The sequence below is a fragment of the Ceratina calcarata genome, unplaced genomic scaffold (genome assembly GCF_001652005.2).
Source record: "Ceratina calcarata isolate Rehan_Ccalc_2016 unplaced genomic scaffold, ASM165200v1 scaffold162, whole genome shotgun sequence".
In the NCBI taxonomy this organism is placed as follows: domain Eukaryota; kingdom Metazoa; phylum Arthropoda; class Insecta; order Hymenoptera; family Apidae; genus Ceratina; species Ceratina calcarata.
Genome location: NW_017137498.1, coordinates 120,362 through 141,290, shown reverse-complemented (window position 1 = coordinate 141,290; position 20,929 = coordinate 120,362). Strand labels below are relative to the sequence as shown.

The following is a 20,929-nucleotide window of genomic DNA, read 5'->3' as shown; positions in this document are numbered from 1 at the left end:
AGAGTGGAGTCTCCGGGTAATCAGGCTGCCGCTGCTACTCGTAAGGGAGGAGGACTCGACGAAACCCTAGTCGATGTCATTTGTTTAAGTTGATCGTTGACTGTCGCGACCGAATAAGGCAACCCGTGTTCGCCACTCCGCGGGGAGTGCGAAAGAACAAAGAAGGAGCCGTGAGAGGGCCTCCGGGATGAGATCGCGTCGCGCGAACGAACGAAGACGAAGAAACGGGAGAGAGGAAAGACCAAGGGAAGAGCCAGACACCTGCTGTTTGCCGTATTGTCTCTCCTCTTTCTCTTTCGATTTCTCCTCTTCGATTTTTGTCCTTGTTCCACTACTATTATTCTTCTTCGCCTCGCTCCTATTTCTTCTTCTGCCTCGGATCTGTTCGAAACAATCTGCGAAACCCTTGCGAATGAAGGAGGTGAGGCCTTTTGGTCCGAGGCGACGACAAAACAATTGTCAGCTTAAAAGGCGAATAGATGTTTTTTCACGATCGATGTGCTCTATTTCCAAATCGAGGAACGCGGCCCGAGTATGGGAATCGATTCAGCTCGGTATCACGTTCTGGGAAACTGTTCTGGGAAAGTCGCTGGGAACCTATAATCGAGTAATTGGAATTATAAATATCCATCGCTAAAAATCTGCAGCTCCGTGCGATATTAAACACAATATTCTATTATTAACTCACTTATTATATTAACATTAACATATCAGCATTCAACATTCGCTGAATTTCATTCCTAATGATATCTCATTCGAATTTCAGGCACGAAGCAGTTTCAAGTTGAAACGAACCATGCGAGAGACACGGTGAAAATACAGCGATGGCAGCATTGGATACACTTCTCCGAACCTCTTCCAAAATTCTCCTTGTCGGTGACAATCGAAGGAAGCACGAGGATAGTGGAATCGTTGTCGAGATCACCTTGGCAAGGTCCATGGGTTCGTAAAGGGCATGAGAGCTCATCATGTACGAACACCGACACGGGCAACGAACGCTGTCGACCTGCAACCTCTTCGGCGTGACATTTCTTCTACTGATCATTGCTGGTAGCTATGACGTGTCAGCGGACTTCAACTCCGAATTTGTCAAAGGAAAAAGTGAGTTGTCCCCGGCAAAACCCCTTTAATCATACCAATTCATACACTATAGAGTATAAAATTTAGAGCTAGTAACGATATGGGAACGATCAAAGAACAAGTGATGTGACACATCGTGTCATTTATGTACATATAATTATATTGAGAGAGTTCTCGATGTATCTACATCACTGGATCTTACGATCGCTCGAACACTTGCACCAAGTACATCTGAAAGGTTAATAAAATGTTCAGTCAATTCCAAGATCGTGCTCGAAGGAGCATTCATAGAAAATCTATCGTTCCCAAGCGCATTCAATCTTTCAGACGTACTCGTGTACTTCCCTCCATGCGTATTGGAATTATGCCACGAGCATCAAATATTAGCCTGGGAATATCAATTGTGCCGTTCGCGTACGCTAAGCGAAATGAAGACATGTTTTAAAATACCTTTCGGACTAAATCTTCCACGTACAGCGCAGCGGTGAGAGAGAACTCTTCCTGGTCTGGCGTACATCATCGTTGCCGGCTAGAAAGGTAGAAAGTAAAGCGTTGCGCCAGCTTTACGGCCGTGTGGGTGGCTTCTCGAACCGGCCGAAGGGTCTCGTTTTACTCGAAGTGCCTGGAAAGTACCGTTCTTCCCACTCAAGGGAAACTCTTTAAATCCCGACTAGCTAGGAAATATTTATACTACTTTCGGGTCCACGAGCTCTGTAGGTGCACCAGGCAACTGGCACGCGTGTAACGACAAGATTCCTTCTCCTCCTCCTTCTTCGACGTCCCTCGATCGCGCGCGGTGTCGATGCCTGACCCACATCCACGCTGCTCTGTCGAGATATTTCCCGTTTACTTTTATTGTGCGCCCCTATGGTTACCTCGCGGTGCGTTGTATACGTTTCTGGACCACACGTGATTCTCTTCCCGTGATATACGACCGAACTTCGACATTATATGCGTCAACAAGCCTTCGATTTACGTTGGTCGGTTCTCCATGAGAATACCGTTCGACAATAAAGAAAATAAACTTGTGGATATCTGGATTGAAAATGCGTTGTAAAGTAACGGAATTGGTATAAAAATTCTTTTATCACAGAAATTATTTAGAGAAATACCAATCATCGTAAGTAAAACACGTCGAAACACTAGGAGATTAGTAAATGAAAACTAACAAATAATAGCAAGCTAATCGAATAGTGTGGAATAGCTAAAGAGAGTTTGAACACGGTCCAGAATGCAAAGACGTGTCAGGTAGATAACCACCCAGGATCGCTGGAAGCGCTGCAATTTCGAGAGATATCGCCTAAAGTGGTCCGCATAAAGGTTTCCATTAACATGATAAGGTGAGTTCGATACGTTTGCGGGCCATTAAGAAACGGTAACTTACGTCGAGTCACACCGCGCCGCCGCGCCATCGGCGTCCGTTGCGTGGTCCGCTCTTCGATTTTCTTCGATCATTTGTTTTTATTCCCGTAGGAAAAAGATATGTTCGACGTGTTATTGCCTTGCGATGTTCGAACGATGGACATTTTTTTCGCGGCGATTATACCGAGTGCTGTGTTAATCGGTGCACTTTATCGTACCGAGCTTTTAGCGTATGTATCTCCGCGATGACCGCGAACGAAGCGTCAATTAACGTTACGAATTTGCTGCTTGTCTTTCATCCGGAACGTGAGAATCGAAGTGTTCCAACAGGCTACAATGATTTTTACGCTGCTAAGATAGAACTTTGTTCGATTGAATTTTTTAATTATTTTTGTTATTCGGTATTTTTATTATTCAGAATTTATACCGTATGATTCCGTTTGTCGACCCCATGAATACAATTTTGGAGCTAACGGAGACATTCGTTTTGGACATTCGACAAAAAGTAGTTACAGTCACGTCGATCGGAAGATACTTTTTGTGCAGGGTCCGATTTCATGCACGCTTTAGCCACGTTAGCTTTTACATTAACCAAAACTCGCATCCAATTCTTTTCCTTTTGTTTCGTTTGTACAAAGGCGGTCCTGCTTTGATCGGAACGCATTAATTCTATCAACTTGGTACTCGATTTCAGTAATCGTCTGATACACTGCATAGCTCCGTCGATCCTTTCACATGTGTACTAAAAGCAATCGTGTATTCGTCTCCGACAAAAAAAAATACACGTGTTCGTTCTAATAACGTCGCTACTTCAGGATCTTTATAATCGTGTAGTTACACTTTTACATCTTCGAATTTACAACTCTTCACGCTGGAATAGTGATTCGTGTGAATTGTTAGAATTTTATGGAACCCAATAAATGTTATTCATTCACCTTTTTAGTATGTGTGTCGTCACTGTGTTTTCTTACTTCCTTATTAATATCGTGGAAACTAAGAAAGAACCAAAGATATCAAATTTTAAATTTGACATCTACTGCTCCGGGGTCCTGTTTCCCTTCAAAATTTTAAATCAATCGACGACATGGTCCTTTCGGAGGAATATCTCTTTAATGCGTTCGTCCATAGAATTCTTTGTCAGTTATCGATGCAAGCTTCTTCCTGGGTGGACCTGGATCAGAATCCTGTTAGCTTCGCATTTTAAACTTATATGAAAGTCGACGTAGGGACGCAGGATACAGTGATAGCATGAACGTGATGCAAGCAATCGTTTCGTTTTGTAACGATTGGACGACAACTCTATCGACGTGTATGTATGTGCGGGATCAGGAAAGGGGACATCTGGGAGGCATGCCTTAATTGACCGCTCGGAATATTGACGAGATCCAAGAGACGGATTGAGACATTGCGATTTCCGAGGGACGTTCGCCATTTTTTGCCCTCCCCCCCATGAAATATGACCAGTTCAATATGCTAGACAGATATTTATGTACTCGTGGGATTGCGCTTGATTCGGAGAGATCGACTCTGGTTCGTTCGGGGAGACTGCTCCTTTGTATTTTTTTATCTCTTTTTTTTAAACCATTTTTGGACGTACTGGAGGAATGCACATTGTTTTACTCTTTTTATAATTGAGTTAAAAGTTGTCTAACAAAATTGGAAAGCACGATGCCTAAAAGTTCAGAGATAATTGTCGAGTAAATTGAGAAGTCGTATTTAGTTTGGCTGATATAAAATCGAGAAAAAGAAGAGAAATGAATATTTCAATATTGAAAGAATGGTTCTTTAATAATAAAATAATATAGAAACGATGACCATAAATTCTTATCTGAAAGTATTCAAAACGATTTTATTATCGTGAAGTCTGAATCGCAGCCTGACCGGCTACGTTTGACCAATAAAATCGAAGTAACGCCGTTTCGTTCGTGTGACAGAAATTCCAAAAGCTACACGAGTGTAATAAATGTTGGCTGTAACATCTGTTAAACCTCAGTTGCCATCGAATGCCCCATCATTCGAAGTTTAATCGCCACGATTACAAGAGAGTGGTATTTCTGTTTAGATGTAATAAACCGCGGATCAGTACTTCTCTATTATTCAACCACTGTCCACCTCCAGCATCCATCGGTACAGAATGCAGTACAGGTTGACAGCGAGTGGCCTAATTGAATCAGCACGTTCGACGCACGCGCTGAGATTGCACAAATCGTTTCACGAAACTTCATCTAATTAGAGGCAACACTACATACCTTAAATGAAAATCGAAGCTTATCAATCATATTTTCTTTCACAATTCCTCTACGCAAGCAAAAAGCGCATTGCGTAGCTCTATGGAAATATGGCAACAGGTGCCCTTTCACAAGTGCGTATGTAACATACCATGGCAGTGGATAAAATCGAGTTGTTCGTTCGTTTCGCGTTACAATTGATGGCCTTATTTCCTTATTCCTCTTAAAGAGGCCGTATCAGCAAACTAATCGCCGCGAGGGACGGTATTGTTCTCGCGCTAACGTTAGAAATTACCCTTCACGATTGCCTGATACGCTCTTGTACGATCTTGCCAAGAAATTTCTTTCCATCAATGAAACTAACTTCTCAGTTTAATCGAATTCCTTTCTTTAATTTAATTCTTTAATACTTCTGATAGAAATTGATGAATGATACTGATTGAAGTAATTAGAAAATTTCTTCTCGAAGTAACTGAACTGTGTTTATAAAGATAAGAGATATGGTTGCTTCAAATATATTGTCTTTTAAATTAATCTTTGGATCATTAATTTTTACAGGCACATCCATCAAGTATAAACACTTAACATGTAGGTTTTTGGGATCGCTGATTAGGCTTCTGACATAAAAGTTACAAAATTGAAATAGTACACATTATTTTCAAATATAATTCTTTTAAGCTTCTAATTCTCTCCTTTTCGACGATAATTACATACTCGTTTTAATACCAGATCTATTGTACGCAGAAATGTTTCCGCATTATGAATAGCATCACGCATAGTTTTCATGGTTTTAACAATGGCAACAATCGTCCTTCGGCATGCAGAACGATCAGATAAATCTAGTAGATATCTACCATGGCGAGAAAATGATCCATCGTTTCCATAGCGGAACATTCTTCCGTGAAGATCATCCTCGGAGAATAGATAGTTCTGGTCAGGTCGGAAGGTGGGGCATTCGGAAACCGAGTGCCGACACCTCGATTTCGTTTCGCGGTTGTCTGACCATTTGATGGATGGCGAACAGCAGTCTTTGCACGCTTCGATACCGTCGAGTCTGGATGCGAAAATGGGTGGGTGGACGGCGGCAAGAGTCGAGGCGCAAGAGTGGGTGGATTTTTCATCGATCCACGTATCGTGAAGAACCATAAAGAGATTGAGTAAGGGGGAAATAGATACTTCGCACTCCTAGAGCTAACTAACATCATCGGAGACTTGGAAACCAATCTAGAGATCGCGAAATTCTGGGAAGGAGTAATATGTACTTTTTAGGGAAATTCGTGATTAAAATCAGATATTGTAAAAATGAGAGACAATATTTAAGTGACTTATTAAGGAATATGAATTTCTTGTGAATAGAAATTCTTTTCCATCCATCGGTCTTATTTGCTCGTTTGGAAAATTTCTTATTAGGTATGAGAGAATTTCCTCAGTTTTATCTATAGTTAGGTGAACTCTGACAGTAAACTTGTGCTGTCATTACAGTTAAAAATTTTTACTTCAATTAAGAGAATCTCTTGCCTTAGCAATTACAGTACGAAATCGTGAAATTTCTTAGAGAAAACGGAAGGAGTTTGCACGGCAACCGAGCACGTGGGAAATCAGTTTTCTTGTCCAAACACAAATGCCGTTTATATCAATCTTGTGTTCTTGCCGACACTTATCCTCCGCGTGTTTCGACGACTTTAATTGCTTCGTAATCGGTTGTGCGTCTCGCGGCTTGAAATCCACCGTCTTGCATTCCGTGGCTAACGGATCGTCGTGCGGTCGCGCGTACACAAGGTCGACAGATGTCCTCGCGGCATAGCGACGAAAGTCGGAATCTCAGCCTCCGGGTTTGCATTCACAGATGCTACTAGCTTTCAAGAATTCACAGGATGCGAGAAAGTTGTTGTTCTTGCACCCAGATACTTACCCCAAACGATGATCCACTCTTCTTGTGAGCAGGGGGACGTTTGACAAATTGTCCTTCCCCTTATCTTATTAAAATACAAGAATTTATGGTTGTGAAGAATATTTGTTTATAAGAAAGCATACTCCTCTTTCTCGTATTCAGTAATTCGAAAGATCGATCGAAACCTTGACTAATTTTAAAATTTATAACAATGCAGTAACATTCTCAGCCTCTGTGAACGAATTAAATAACAAATGAGGATATAGGTATACCAGAAAATAGAGATTCGCAATCTGTGTGCGAGCTCTGCGAGGAAAAAATAAGCCAGAGGTAATCGAAGGGGACATAAATTGAAAACAGCGGCAAGGTATTGATGACGATTGGCGTAGCTAAGTCAACGAACCGAACAATAGGCAGCGCAGAGCCACGAGGCACGTCCCTTTACTCGTTCAAAGATCGCCAATTCCTCATTCGCAATCGGCGAATCTATTTGTAACGCTTTATCGAATCCTGTTCTATTCCAGCGTACACCGATTCATATAACAAATTCGTCTGTTTTGATGTGAAAAATTATTCGATACGTTATTACGAAACACGTGATACGTGATCTCGATTCAGCAGTTCGTTTCATTTTATTCGGACTATTCTTCGACTTCAATCGAATGTAGAAAGTTCGTTTAATTAAATCATTTTTAACTGTGACAATTGATATTTGTTTAAATATATCTGAATAAAATTTTAAAGAATAGTGAAATTCTATAATGAATTGTTAGACAGAGATTATCTGTAAAGTGATTTACAAACGGCAAGCAGTTCAATGCACCATAAATGAAATTGTATCAATAGAAATAAAATAATGTTCATGACTTTATTAGTTCTTTTAATGTGATACATTATTCTCATGATTAACATTAAGAAACATTGTACATTTGTAGAAAGCTCATTTAAAGAACTAAAATTCCGTATCGTAGATCAACGTAACAGAGTACATATCTAGAATCTATCATAGCGATCATAAGACGATCGTACCGCATCATTATGTACGTCAATGGAACAAGCGAGAGATGCAGGTTCTCGATCCAGAGGCAGGGGGAATGTTAAACTGTATCAGCCCGAGGTCAGATCAGCTCGTTTATTGCGCTGATCTCGAGTGGAGCCGCGAACGGTGTACGCCCACGTACGTGTACACGATCGCCACGATTATCGATCCACCGTAGCCTCGGGGATGATCGCGGTGAGACAGTCCGATAACCTTGAATCACTACCAATCGAAATACGGAAGACGGAGCACACTAACTCCGTAGTAGTTAGATATTTTCAAGTGCATGCAAAAAATCTAATAAAAAGATTGATTATCGTTGACTGCTTCAATAAAAAAATTCTAATAAATCGTGATATACATTTCATTAAAATGAATCATGTAGTGATAATCATATAATTTTTGCATTCACTTTTATTACAGTTCTTTATTTTATAAGACATCACCTTCTCTTTTCTGTTGGTATCCGGTTCGATGCTCGAGGAGAACGTTTGACATTTAACGCATGGTGCATCGAGTCGAGGCGCCTACGAAGAAAATCGGTGCGCGGTGGATCCGGATCACGATTAATCCATCTCGCGTGAAACATATTTTCGCGTCGACCACCTTTTAAGAGCTATACATCTTCCCTTTTTAGATAGAGAACCGATGATACGAAAGGAACACAGGTATTGTGTCAGGGGTGTCAATTTCCAATGGAAAATTGATGCAAAAGCTATCCAGATGCTCTAGATCGCGTTCCTGGAAAGTTGGTATACGTATTTCGTAGACTCACAATCAATGCTATGCAGTAGCGTGAAGTCCCGCTTCGCGCCGTCTTCCACTTTGTAACAGGTTCTACTCGGACACGTCATTGGTCCACATTAATCGTTACTATCTTTGTCAATAGCGGTTGAAAAAAAAAGTGGAAGAGGAATTTTTGACTCAGAATTTCACCCTCTTTCACACCTCCAGAGGAAAATCGTGCATTCTGGGACATTCTGTGTATATTATAATAGTAATTGTTTATGAGGAATTACATTTTGCTTTGAAGAAGAGTCAGATTTTTTTCTAAAGCATGTCAAGGCTACACTCGAACCCCAAAGAGTGTTCACCGCGAACACTTGGCACGGGATTCTGTTCAGTGGTAACGACACGGGGGAGCGAAGCGTCTTAGCAAAAGAGCTAAGCGAACGAACGTCTCGAGTTTTCGTATCCGCGTGTTTATCTATGCGATTTGACGATTCCATAGGTTGGTTTACACCGATCTCAGCCCGGCCGTATATTAAAATCTCTCCTTGCGTCGCAGCTGGCGAAACACACTCCGAAAGGCAGAAAGAGATTGTTATCCGAGGCGCGAGTTATGCGCCGGGCACTACAAATCCACGATTCCACCCGGCAACGAAATGATTTACAAGCTTGGATATCGATAATTCAGGATTCTAGTATGATTGCGAGGCGGGGGTGAAAGTGGCTTTCACTTGGTTGGCTCATATATGATGTACGCTTGTATCTATAGCTTAACTGTCTACCGTAAATGTTTACCTTGAATTGTAAAAGTAAAATGAAAGGGGAGACAGACACTGATCATTATTAAAGGTTGAAGTAAATATCTTTAAACGTCTTACTTTGCATTATATTATACATATGTACTTATTAAATATTCTAAAATACTTTGGCCATTATTATTATGGAATATTCTGTATTAATTAAATTAATTATGTCATAAAGCCTTTTATAAATAATTGACTATAACAATTACATTCTATAAAAGATTAAAATTTTCCATCGATTTCTTTTAATGTTAATATTCTCTTCTCTCCAATCATAATAAACGATGAGAACAAAAAGTCACGAAGAAATGATTTTAAACACAGAACTCAGGATACAATCTAGACTCGTTCACAGTTCCTATCCAAATAATGAAATTGTGGAACTCAATAGGATCGTTCGCGTATTAGACAATTCGAAGAGCGAACGCACCGGCCTTGACCATAGTATTTCAAAGTCCGATGTTCACGCGCGACCTTCGACCATGAATCCAAGTTAGATATGCATCTGCCTCTATTGTTAACATGGGTCACTGTTTTCAACACTTTGACCGCGAACTAGTTTGTCTTATCTCCTCTTTGTCTTTGAGCAGGATGCAAATGCGAGGGAAGCGCGTTCATTTACAGACATCTGTACGTATATGTCTGGCCGCACTATCTCCTGTGAATTATTTCTAAATCGAAGCATCGAATTTTGAATTACTTGTCATCTGGAGAACAAACAAGGAGTGAATGATCAATTTTTAATGATCAAGTGATTTATACGCTACGTTATATAATATACTTGTATATAATGGGAACATGAAGTATACAATTTTCTTTGAATGAAGGATTTACATTCAATTTTCATGCTATTACTTCCCAGTCAATTTATTCTATCAAACGCATTTCAATGGTACAGCAAAAGATAAAATATAAACAAGTTAAATAAAAGAGACAGTGTCAATCGAAACTTAGGACGCGAAGGAACGAATTTTGAATTCTGCGAAGGAGGGATTTTCTCCTTTCTTTCATGTCCATCATTCGCGTCAGTCTAATATGGTCGGGGTGAAGACGAGAAAGTAACGACGAATCGAAATGGAGTACGGAGGGCAGCAACATGAACAAGGAAGAAACGAACGCACGACATGGAATGCGCTTTGTTCGGTTTCTCGTCTCGAGCGTACTCCGGATCTCGTTCCATCTCGTTTATCTTTCCCTCAGCCTTAGCATTAATATCGCTTGCCTGTTTCTCTATCTTTCTCATCTCACCTCGGCAACCTTAGCAGCCGCCGGATGAAACTTCGCGCGTCCGACGAGAGCACGCGACCTCGCGTTTGCTCTCCGAGAGGGTATTAACTCCCAATCGGTAGGATTAGCCAGTTAGTACGCGTCATTTCTGCATTCACCGTTTCTTATTTCTCGTAAATTGGTCATAACTCACACTGTACGTATGTACACAATTTCTTCTTTGGTAATCTCAAAGTTGGAAAGAGAAGATTAACACGTTAAGCGCGAAACCATTTTTGCTGAGCTTTACGTTCAGGCGGCGCGGTGAGCTTCGCCGACTTGACACTATTTCACTTTCCGGTTGGACTACGGTAATGCGCAGCAAAAACAGATAGAAATTTAACCAAAAATATCGTCAATTCTGTAGTACGTGTAAAGTCAGACCATATCTTTGCTTAGAATATTTTAATAAATTCATTAAAACTACATTATTTATTTCTTAACTTTCATACTGTCAGTTCTTGGGACCGACGCCGGCAAAACAAAAAATCCACTGTCGCTTCCCAGGGACCGGCGACGCAACGCCGCCTGAACGGAAAGTTCACTGTCGGTCCCTAGGGACCGACGTAGCGCTTAACGTGTTAATGAAATAAGTCTTTCCATAGCTTCTCTGTTTTAGATCAACTTGTTCACTTATGAAAAACTGGCGTTTCATAACATGAAAAATCGATTAGCTGTCCTCGTTGCAAGGCTTGTAATTCTCATTTTTCTTTAGTTCTACGCATTGAAGTTAATTACAGTTAAATGTTCCTGGTTGAAGCCAATGATTACGTAAATGATTATGGAATTGAACATTACACGTCAAGTGTTTCATGTCAAAGCGTATCATTACAGGTAATTTATCTATATTTTCTTTCGAGTCATGTAAACATCTACATACATGTGTATATAAATATATACATAATGTATATACATACATACATAATACAATTATACAATAGTTAAGATAATATCTGTGTATGCTACATGAGATAACATCATTAATTTAATTAAACCTGCATTATTAAGTAAAGGTCATAGAGAGAAAATTATAATAGTTAAAAAAAAATTACAAACGACCAGTAACACTTTCAAATGAAATATTATTTCTTATTATGATATTTAGATTAGATATCCTTAATAAGTACGTACCAGAAATAGAATAATCTTATCTGGAGGCACTAGAATTATTGCAAACGAGATCGGTACTCGCAGGGCCGTGACGGTAAAAAGTCCAGGTACGAACAAACTTCGAAGAAACACGCTTCAAAATTGCCCTATCAGGCAGAATGTCAGAGGAAACATTCATATATCTTGTATTTTTTGCGCGCTCGGTACGATTTAATTGTACAGGCCTATGTAGGTTCAATGGAACGAAACGATTTAACAATGACTTTTATAAATGATATACCAAACCAGTTGCCTGTGAATATTTTCTAATCTGACTAAGATACTTTCGACCGGTAGATCAAAGAACGAAATCAAGAATAAGGGTATGATCTCGGGGGAAGACGTATACGGTCTGTCACATCGCAGCCTTCCTTCGCGCATAGTACCGCGCGCCGCAGGGAGCGGAGAGAAGCTTAACCGCAGACTCGAAAGCAATAAACCATAAAGCTATTAATGTTACGCCCTGGGATGGTTATGCCACGGTTTATAACGTATATGCATTGCTGGCGTATCCTCGAGGTTCTATCTCGTCTTTGACCTTCTCGCTTTTCGATTCTGCTCAGAGGATCGAGGTTCGCGCAAGGTCGTGACGGCCGTAATTGTATCTCGATCGAGATGACGAAGCGATCCCTTCGAACCCGTGTTCCCCATCATTTTCCGTGTCGCGTTCCAAATCTGGTTTCGCGAAATACAGAATCGAAGTGAGCGCAGAAATAATCGACGTGGTCGGCTCGGTGACGGTCGCAAAAAAGAGGTAATAGTCGTTATTTCGGCGAGAAGTGATGTAAAGGAGTCGAGGAGAAAGAGAGACCAGTGCATAGGTATCGCCAACCGGTTCTTGCGGGATCCCTCGATTTCCCTTATCGCGAAACATACAATCAAAGTGTTTGCTTTTCTCGTGCACCGAGCGCGACGAGATATTATTCGAATCGCAATCGCGGTCGATTTCGCGTGCGATCGAGGAAGAAGCGTGCGGTAGAAAATGCGGTTAGCCGTCAGCATCTCTCCGGATCTCGAGGTGTTATATTATGCTCCCGTAGCGTAGCGTGTTTGTTCGAGAAGTAATATTCCGAGGCGCGGCGGGTAATAGAGCTCTGGGTTGCATAAATACGTATTGCACCGGCATGCATCATTTTCGTGGGGTAATCATTGATTTTTTGCGACCGCTGCTGCGGTAAGTAGATTATTATACACGAACCGGGAACTCGTATTGGTAATTAATTCTTCCTCGGTTAAGTAAACTTGTTTTTGTCGCTGCTGAAGAAATTACGAGGAGCTGAACGCACCTTTTAACTCCACTATTTTGCTTTTGTCCAGTGACGTGATGAGACGTTGGAAATTCTAACGAGTTTCTTTCGACTCGCTACACAATAGTTAATACCGCGAAGGAACACGCGCGTAGAGAGGCTTATGCAACGTATAAGCTTGGTCTTAATCAGTTCTTCTTTTTCTAATCCGGTTATTTGTTTTTATGAAAGCTTCGTTTTAATATGTCGTCACGTAATAAATTACAATTCGTCTTGCCATTGTAAACGGAATTGCAATCACGCTCCATAAAACCTGACTGCTTTATTGTACTTACCGTTAATGTCAATTTATAGATTCCTAAATATCTTGGTAGTAATATTAATCTTTGTAACCAATAAAGATTTATAAATTGTCTATATCAAAAATAAAAATCAACATTCCTTTCCTTTCTTTTACCAAATAATATCGCAAACTCTACATCACTAAATCTCGTTTCTGTCGAAAGTGCAATATCTCTCTCTCTACTTTTTCAGTTTCCATCAATTGTATATTCGAGAAATCTTTAACCTCATACAAAAACGTGGTTCACTCGCATAAGTAACAAAAAACATTTTTCTTTGTCATTAATTCTCGACAATACATGACAGAGAGTCGAATGAAACGGCGACAAATTCTTAATCCAACCACCACTCTGTACGAGGAGTCAACGTTCGTAACGTTTCCTTGGCCGAGCGAAGCCGGAGGATGGCAAACTCGTGTTTACACGATGACTTTTATTAGAGAATCAGTGTCTCGGTGCGGTACGACGGGCCTCACCTTCGAGGTGGAAGAAGGCCATTGTTCCTCGGCGTTCGGTCCCTCGCCCAGGTCCAGCCGCGTTCTCCCTAAATTATTGTTTCCCCTTCGAGCTTCCAGTTCAACCGGCCGTCCCTCTTTTGCCTCGTCTCTTCTCACCACAGCACCGATCCTCTTCCCCGTGGAAAGTACAGGCGAGCCGATAGTTATTTCGCGCGTTTACGATACCCGGTGTTTATTCCGTCGGGAATAGATTGGCCCGAGGGCCGGCGTGCACCGAGGGATCTCGAATCAGCACGACGGGGAGGAATCCAGAAGAACAGGCCTCGCAGCGTGTATCGATGTTTACGAGGCGAAATAAACGGCGCCGCCGCCGCCGACCGTCGGCGTGCGGTTATTTCGTATTACTTTCGGCCCTTTAACGGCGCCCTAAAGTGGCGCATAAAAATCTACGCTCGCCTTCTCCTAGGAGGTGGTCGAGCCGCGCCACCAGAACAACGCTCTTGATCCGGGGTACGCGCTCTCGCAAAAGAAACGTTCGCCGCGGGATTTCGATTTTGGCGGCCGCCAGCCACGCACCGCATTACGTCACCTGCTTTCCCTCTGCCTTTCGTCTTTTGTACTCATTGATGCCTGTGCTTTTTGACGACATCTTCTCTCATCATTGGCATTCATACTAGATGTGAAAATTTAATTCTTTTCGAAAATACTTATTTTATCGTATTACAAAATATTACAAAAATTTATGTTTTTCAAAAAATTCATCGATTTTTAATGTAGAAGTCTTGTACTTTCTAACTGTTTATTTTTGGACCTTATCTTGACTAATATAATAGGGAGACAACTGTTTTAACATGTAAAGTATAGATATCAATTGTAGAACAGTGTATTTTTTAATACCCCAGGGAATTAAACAGTCTCCACAAATTATACATTGCGCGTTACCTGTTCCTCTTTAAATTCTTGGAAATAACTCAATTTCACACCACCGAGTAAATTACGATCGGGTATTATAATAAGAAAATAATAATAAATCGTGACTGTCCCTAAATTACCCGCTATACCTGATTCTCACATTCTCGTCCTCGATTACCTGCTTTGTACAGAAAACGCCGCAGCAATTTGCCGGAATATCGACCAACCTTTCATTTAATGATTTAATAAACAAACAAAAACGTGCTTTAAATAATTCGTGTTTAAAACTCGTACTTACAATTGGTACTTACACGATTTAACATAACAGTACAACGTTTTACTATGAAAAAATTATAATATTTTATTACCTACACTTGGATATACGTTGATGTAAAATTGCTGTTGACGCGATGCGCGAAATCCGGCACCCCAATCCAGAGATTCCTAGAACGCGGCGAAGATAATTGGCGAGCAAAGGGGAAATTCGCACCCTCGACTCCGTAATCGATACGTGTCGCTATTGTCTTTCAGAAGCGTACGAGTATCGTAAATTTGGGTGTTGTGAATCTTAATCCAGGTCCAAGGGGATCGCCCGGTAATTTTCGTAACCCCGTTGTCGGGGATAATTGCCATGTTTCCGCAGCCGCGCGCTAGCCACGCCATGGGGCCCCCGAGATTCGACCGATGAATTTCTTCGTGCCTGTGGGTCCAAAAAGTAACCAGAGAACGTGTTACCCGGTCGACCTCGTCCGATCCAACTATGTACCATTTTTCTCCCCCGACTAAACGCGACTCTCAATCATTTCCCTCTCTTTTTTCCTTCTTCAATTAAATTGTCTTATTGCTATGCAATATAACTTTTTGACATATGCATATGTCCTTTACAAGTCCACTAATAATATAACGTCCATAAAACTAATTATGTCCCTTCGAATCAGAACAAGTCTGAACTAAACGACTTTTGCAAAGCACAAATATTTCAGGGGATAATTATATTTATATATTGAAATGACGCCCAATTTGTATCTGTTTCATGTTCAGTACTCATGTAAATATTGCTTATAATAAACTTAATAATCAAGGACAATGTAATGAACTGAATCAATTAGTACTAATACGTAATCGTACGTTGTAAAATAGATCAAATACAAATAGCATATTCAGAAGTTCGGACTTAGAAACTATACATTCCAGTGAAGGAATTTCGGTTAACATCCAGCGTGGCATTCAGCAACGTCCACTAACAAGCCGTTAAACGCAGCACAGCAGGCTAGCGTCAGCGGACGCCGATAAATTTAATAACTCTAATGAACTTCTTTCTCTGGGTAACATACCTCGCGACGTCGCTATCAAGGGATAGACCCGTGGCGCAAAAAACCCCTACCGTTTCTTATCTCGGCTAACGATTAGGACATTAATCTCCCCGGCGATCAAAGCGCAAAAGATATGCCCGAAGGATTCGCCGCACCGCTGCGTGAGTATGTATGTATGTTGGTATCGGCCTCGCGAGAATCCCGGAGCGATGCAGATCCTCGGTCGATCCGCATTCTCGAGGTTCGTGGCGCCCGTGGGCCTGCGTACTGTGTACCGGCGTACGTTCTGCATTCGTCTTCCTCGTCGCAGCATCTGGTCGATACGAAATACCGGGGACCCGGTACCCCGATTGTATTTGTTCCAACGACGCTTCTCCTCCTCTTCGGCTCCCACCGATGACGCATCGTATCCACGACGCGACGCGACGTCCAGGGATCTTCTTTTGCGCGCCGAGCCGCGCAAGAAGGATGTCGTTGCGCAATTATTTTCGCATGATTCCGATCGGCCGGCCAGATTAAGACCGCTGCTGGAACGCAGCGTCGCGTTCGTTTGCGTTACCCGGCAAAACCGAATTCCCGAAGACGAGGCCGGTACGTGCGACTATGCGCCGCGACGCGGGCGATGATCCTGCTCCCGGATTTGCTGCTGGCTGGCACCGGGACCCGCTCCGTGTCCAGACAAAGACGTAAACAGAGGAAGAAGTTCGGACGGGTAGAGAGAATTGCGTTTGGACGTCCGTCGATCATCGATGATGGTTTTTATTCTGGGCGTGAGCCGGGACGACCCGATGCCGAACGCATGTTCCGGTTATTAACTAAGTTATGAATGATATTGAGCCGATCTGGACCGTGCGATCGATGGCGCGAATTATAATTGGGCTTATTAAGTTTTTTTGGTGGGTCGGCTTGAAAGGTATTCGTACTGTATTAAATGTTATTATGAAGCATTCAAAAAACGGATTTGGGATATTAAAAGAGCGGTGTTCATCCTGAAGACTGAAGGCGTGTCATTAAAATCAGTTTCCCCGTTGCAATTATCCTTCCAATACTTTGTCTCTACATAAGACTAGGATTCCTACAACGGCGTAGTTCACATGAATTCATTTGTTTATAATCATCTTTTTTTTGTTTGATTTGTTTATAATCATCTTTTTTTTGTTTGATTTGTTTATAATCATCTTTGATCAATATCAGAACCAAGCGTCTAACATATAAAGACATTTGGACCTTTACACTCCCTTACTCGTTCGGGACAGAATCTCTTCCTATCATGGAAGTCCTATCAGTATCATGAAAGGTATATGTATGTTCAGTTAAGAACAAAACTGAACACTCACTATTTAAAATTGAATAATTTTTTAAATTCGAGCTAAGGTTCGATCTGGGGCTGAGTACATCGAACATCTTATATATTAAACTTTCTAACTAACTTAGGACAATGATGTTTCTCTAAATTGAATGACCATATAGCATACTAGCAGTTACATAGCAGCTACATTATTACGAACACAAAACATGGTCATATGAAATGTTTTTCGTCGCGCAGCCCTTGATGATAAATACCGTGATTGCGCAATCCTGAAATCAGACGCGTGTACTCGCGTATTATGGGAAGTAGTTCGCCCACCGGCCAGGCATGTTTTCAAAGTTTAAAGAGCTATCTATAGATCAGGAGAAGCGCTTTCGACAATGTGGGTGGCAACGTTAACCCGTTCCACTTCGGTGATTCTGACAAACGAAGAGAGTCGTCGACGTACAGAAGTCGTGTGACCAGTCTGTACCTCATAAAGTCATTTACGAAATGTCACCGCAGCTGGATTCATAGTTTTACCGCGTTGAGACAGGCTAAGCTTCATTGCATTCTACACAGTACGTACTGTACTTGCTCCTCAAACAATGACATTTGATTATCGTCTCTGTCCGCGTACACACGGCGAAAGACAGAGGTTGTTAGCCTTTTAACCACCTAAGAATGTTTCGTAAATGCTAGACGCCTGATCTATGTACTTACACGAATTCACGAATATCAATTACTTCGATTGCAGAATTAGAATATATTTGAAAATTACAAATACCATAAAATTTACTGTACGCATGTTGCATCTTGTTCTTATAATTTTTTTTAGAAAAAAAACAGATGTTTGTACGGATTTCTTAAATTTCTGTTATAGTTTGTATCGGAACCAATGGCCGCCTCTCTGTTCCGTCTAACAAGCAACATCACTTCCGGAATCTTCGAGACCGGTACACCAACTGTACTTACGTCGATGGCAACCTGGAGATCACATGGCTCCAGAACGAGACATTCGACCTCAGCTTCCTCCAGTATATTAGGGAGGTCACCGGTTACGTGCTCATCAGCCACGTGGACGTCAAGAAGATCGTTCTGCCGAGGTTGCAGATCATACGCGGCAGGACACTGTTCAAACTCAACATTCATGAAGAGGAGTTCGCCCTGTTCGTCACCATGTGTCAGATGCAGAACCTGGAGATGCCTGCCCTTAGAGGTAAACGAATCTATCTTCGGTTAATTCGATAATTTTTAAAGTTAAAAAAGAAGAAATATATTCGTTCCAAGTAATACATTAACGTGATTACAAAGAAACAGTATCGAATTGATGGAGAATATTCAATGTTGAAGTCGTCAGTTTGAAATATTGCGTGGAACCGGAATTTCAATAAAATCTTGCCAGTTTCTATTGTAACGTTGAAATTCACCGTGAATAAATCACCGGTGTCGTCGCCAGATATCCTCAACGGAAGCGTGGGCATGTACAACAACTACAACCTGTGCCACATACGTACGATCAACTGGGACGAAATAATCACGAGCCCTCGCGGTACGTACCTTTACGTGTACAATTTCACGTCCCCGGAACGGGCCTGTCCACCGTGCGATAAGAGCTGCGAGCAAGGATGCTGGGGCGACGGGCCTGAGAACTGTCAGAAGTATTCGAAGACGAACTGTTCGCCCCAATGCTGGCAGGGCAGGTGCTTCGGGCCCAATCCACGGGAGTGTTGCCATCTTTTTTGCGCCGGTGGCTGCACGGGTCCGAAACAGAGCGACTGCATCGCCTGTAAGAACTTTTTCGACGATGGTGTGTGCACGCAGGAATGTCCGCCCATGCAAAAGTAAGTAGACCAATCCGTATCTCGTTATACATGTAAGAAACATCGTGTTGAGTTTTCGCTGAAAATAAACTTGATACTACATCGATAATACTTCTGTCTGCTTTTTGCAATTGAAAATATTCATAATTTGCATACGTACACACAGTATTGAATCATATTTTTTCCAAAACTATAATTCTATAATAAAATTGAACGCCAATGATATAACGTTCGATGGGTCGTAGTGATATAACTCAATGAGCAATCAAAAAGTCAAAATACAGAGAATGGTCAAAGTTGATCGCATGTTACACGAACTTACCTCACGCTTCGAACATCGTAAAGCGTGTAGTGTGGGTATCTTATTATCGATAAATCTTAACTTTTTACCGATGTCGATGTTCCCCGGAATTGAACAGTGGAAGTTTGAAACTTCCTCGAGCTTTACGATCCAGGCACCGCAAGGATTACGATCGTTTCAGGTACAATCCTACGACGTATTCGTGGGAGGCTAATCCAGAGGGGAAGTACGCGTACGGGGCAACCTGCGTGAGAAGATGTCCCGAGCATCTTCTAAAAGACAACGGGGCTTGCGTCAGATCCTGTCCGCCGAAGAAAAAAGCGTTGAACGGCGAATGCGTCCCCTGCGACGGGCCCTGTCCGAAGACCTGTAAAGGCGTGGAGAAAGTGCACTCCGGCAACATCGACAGCTTCAACGACTGCACGATCATCGAGGGTTCGATCACGATCTTGGATCAAAGCTTTCAAGGGTTCCAGCACGTCTATCCGAATTTCAGTTTCGGAAAACGATACGAGAAAATGCATCCGGACAAATTGGAAGTATTCAGCACGCTGAAGGAGATCACGGGGTTTCTGAATATTCAGGGTGACCACAAAGACTTCAAGAATTTGTCGTACTTCCGGAATTTGGAGGTGATAGGCGGGAGAACGCTAACGGAATACTTTGCCTCATTATACATTGTTAAAACGTCGTTGGTCTCGTTCGGACTCAGTTCCCTGAAGAAGATTTACTCTGGGTCGATAGCCATTTTGGAGAACAAGAATTTGTGTTACGCGCAGAGTATAAACTGGAGCAGAATTAAAAAATCGTCGGAGCACGAGAGCTTGTTGTCGAATAATCGGAACGAGAGCGAATGCAGTAAGTGTCATATTCTTCTATTCTATCGTTATGCTCTTCTGTGTACATTCAATGTTTGGATCATACACGAATCTTTTTGTATGATCGTAGTAAAAGATGGACTGGTATGCGACGAGCAATGCTCCGACGAAGGTTGTTGGGGACCCGGCCCGGCGCAATGTTTATCCTGCAAGAACTTCATTTTAGGGAACGACTGCCTCCAGGACTGCACCGCGCCAGGGTAAGTATCAGCTCTCGCTTAGTTGCCATAACTGAACCGTAACGTAAATAACACGCGTTACTTCTGTATGTTAAATTTGCCTACCTCAGATTGTGGATCGAAGGTAAACTGCAAATAAGACAGATTTAGCTCGCCTTAGTTTCGCGCTCTGCTCTCGTCGCTGTGTACATTCGCCATGAAAAGAGAAAATAATCGTGTCGAATCGTTTTTTAGAATTTATCAGGCGGACGAGAAGACTTGCAAGTTGTGCCACGAGGAATGCGACGGTACTTGTACGGGTCCAAACGCGGAGCATTGCACTAAATGCAAACACGCGCGGGACGGTCCGTTCTGCGTTCCAGAGTGTCCGTCCTCGAAGTATAACGATAACGGTCAATGCAAAGATTGTCACGAGAACTGCGTGGGTGGCTGCGAGGGACCTGAGAACAACATCGGCCCTAATGGATGCCACAGCTGCGATAAAGCGATTATGAACGACCATGTACCTGAAGGATGTCTGCAAAAAAGAGAATCCTGTCCCGACGGTAGGTGATCTCCACCATTTACTTCTTTCGGATAACGATCAACGTTTTATTAGATTGAAATTTTAGCATGAGTGCGAATTTGAAATTGTAATTCAAT

General features: G+C 42.0%; 1 protein-coding gene across 4 annotated transcripts in view; it reads left to right on the top strand.

Moving 5' to 3' along the window:
- Positions 1–20,929, top strand: part of Egfr (epidermal growth factor receptor) — a 145,638-nt gene that overhangs the window by 119,410 nt on the left and 5,299 nt on the right. For 3 of the 4 annotated variants that reach the window (XM_026819765.1, XM_018037245.2, XM_018037243.2), the window contains exons 2-7: positions 767–1,101; positions 17,990–18,325; positions 18,566–18,950; positions 19,412–20,088; positions 20,179–20,308; positions 20,522–20,832. In XM_026819765.1, coding sequence (XP_026675566.1) covers positions 969–1,101; positions 17,990–18,325; positions 18,566–18,950; positions 19,412–20,088; positions 20,179–20,308; positions 20,522–20,832 — 1,972 coding nt within the window. In that variant the 5' untranslated portion in view covers positions 767–968. The remainder of the gene's footprint in view (positions 1–766; positions 1,102–17,989; positions 18,326–18,565; positions 18,951–19,411; positions 20,089–20,178; positions 20,309–20,521; positions 20,833–20,929) is intronic. The other variant, XM_018037244.2, reaches the window with a different exon arrangement.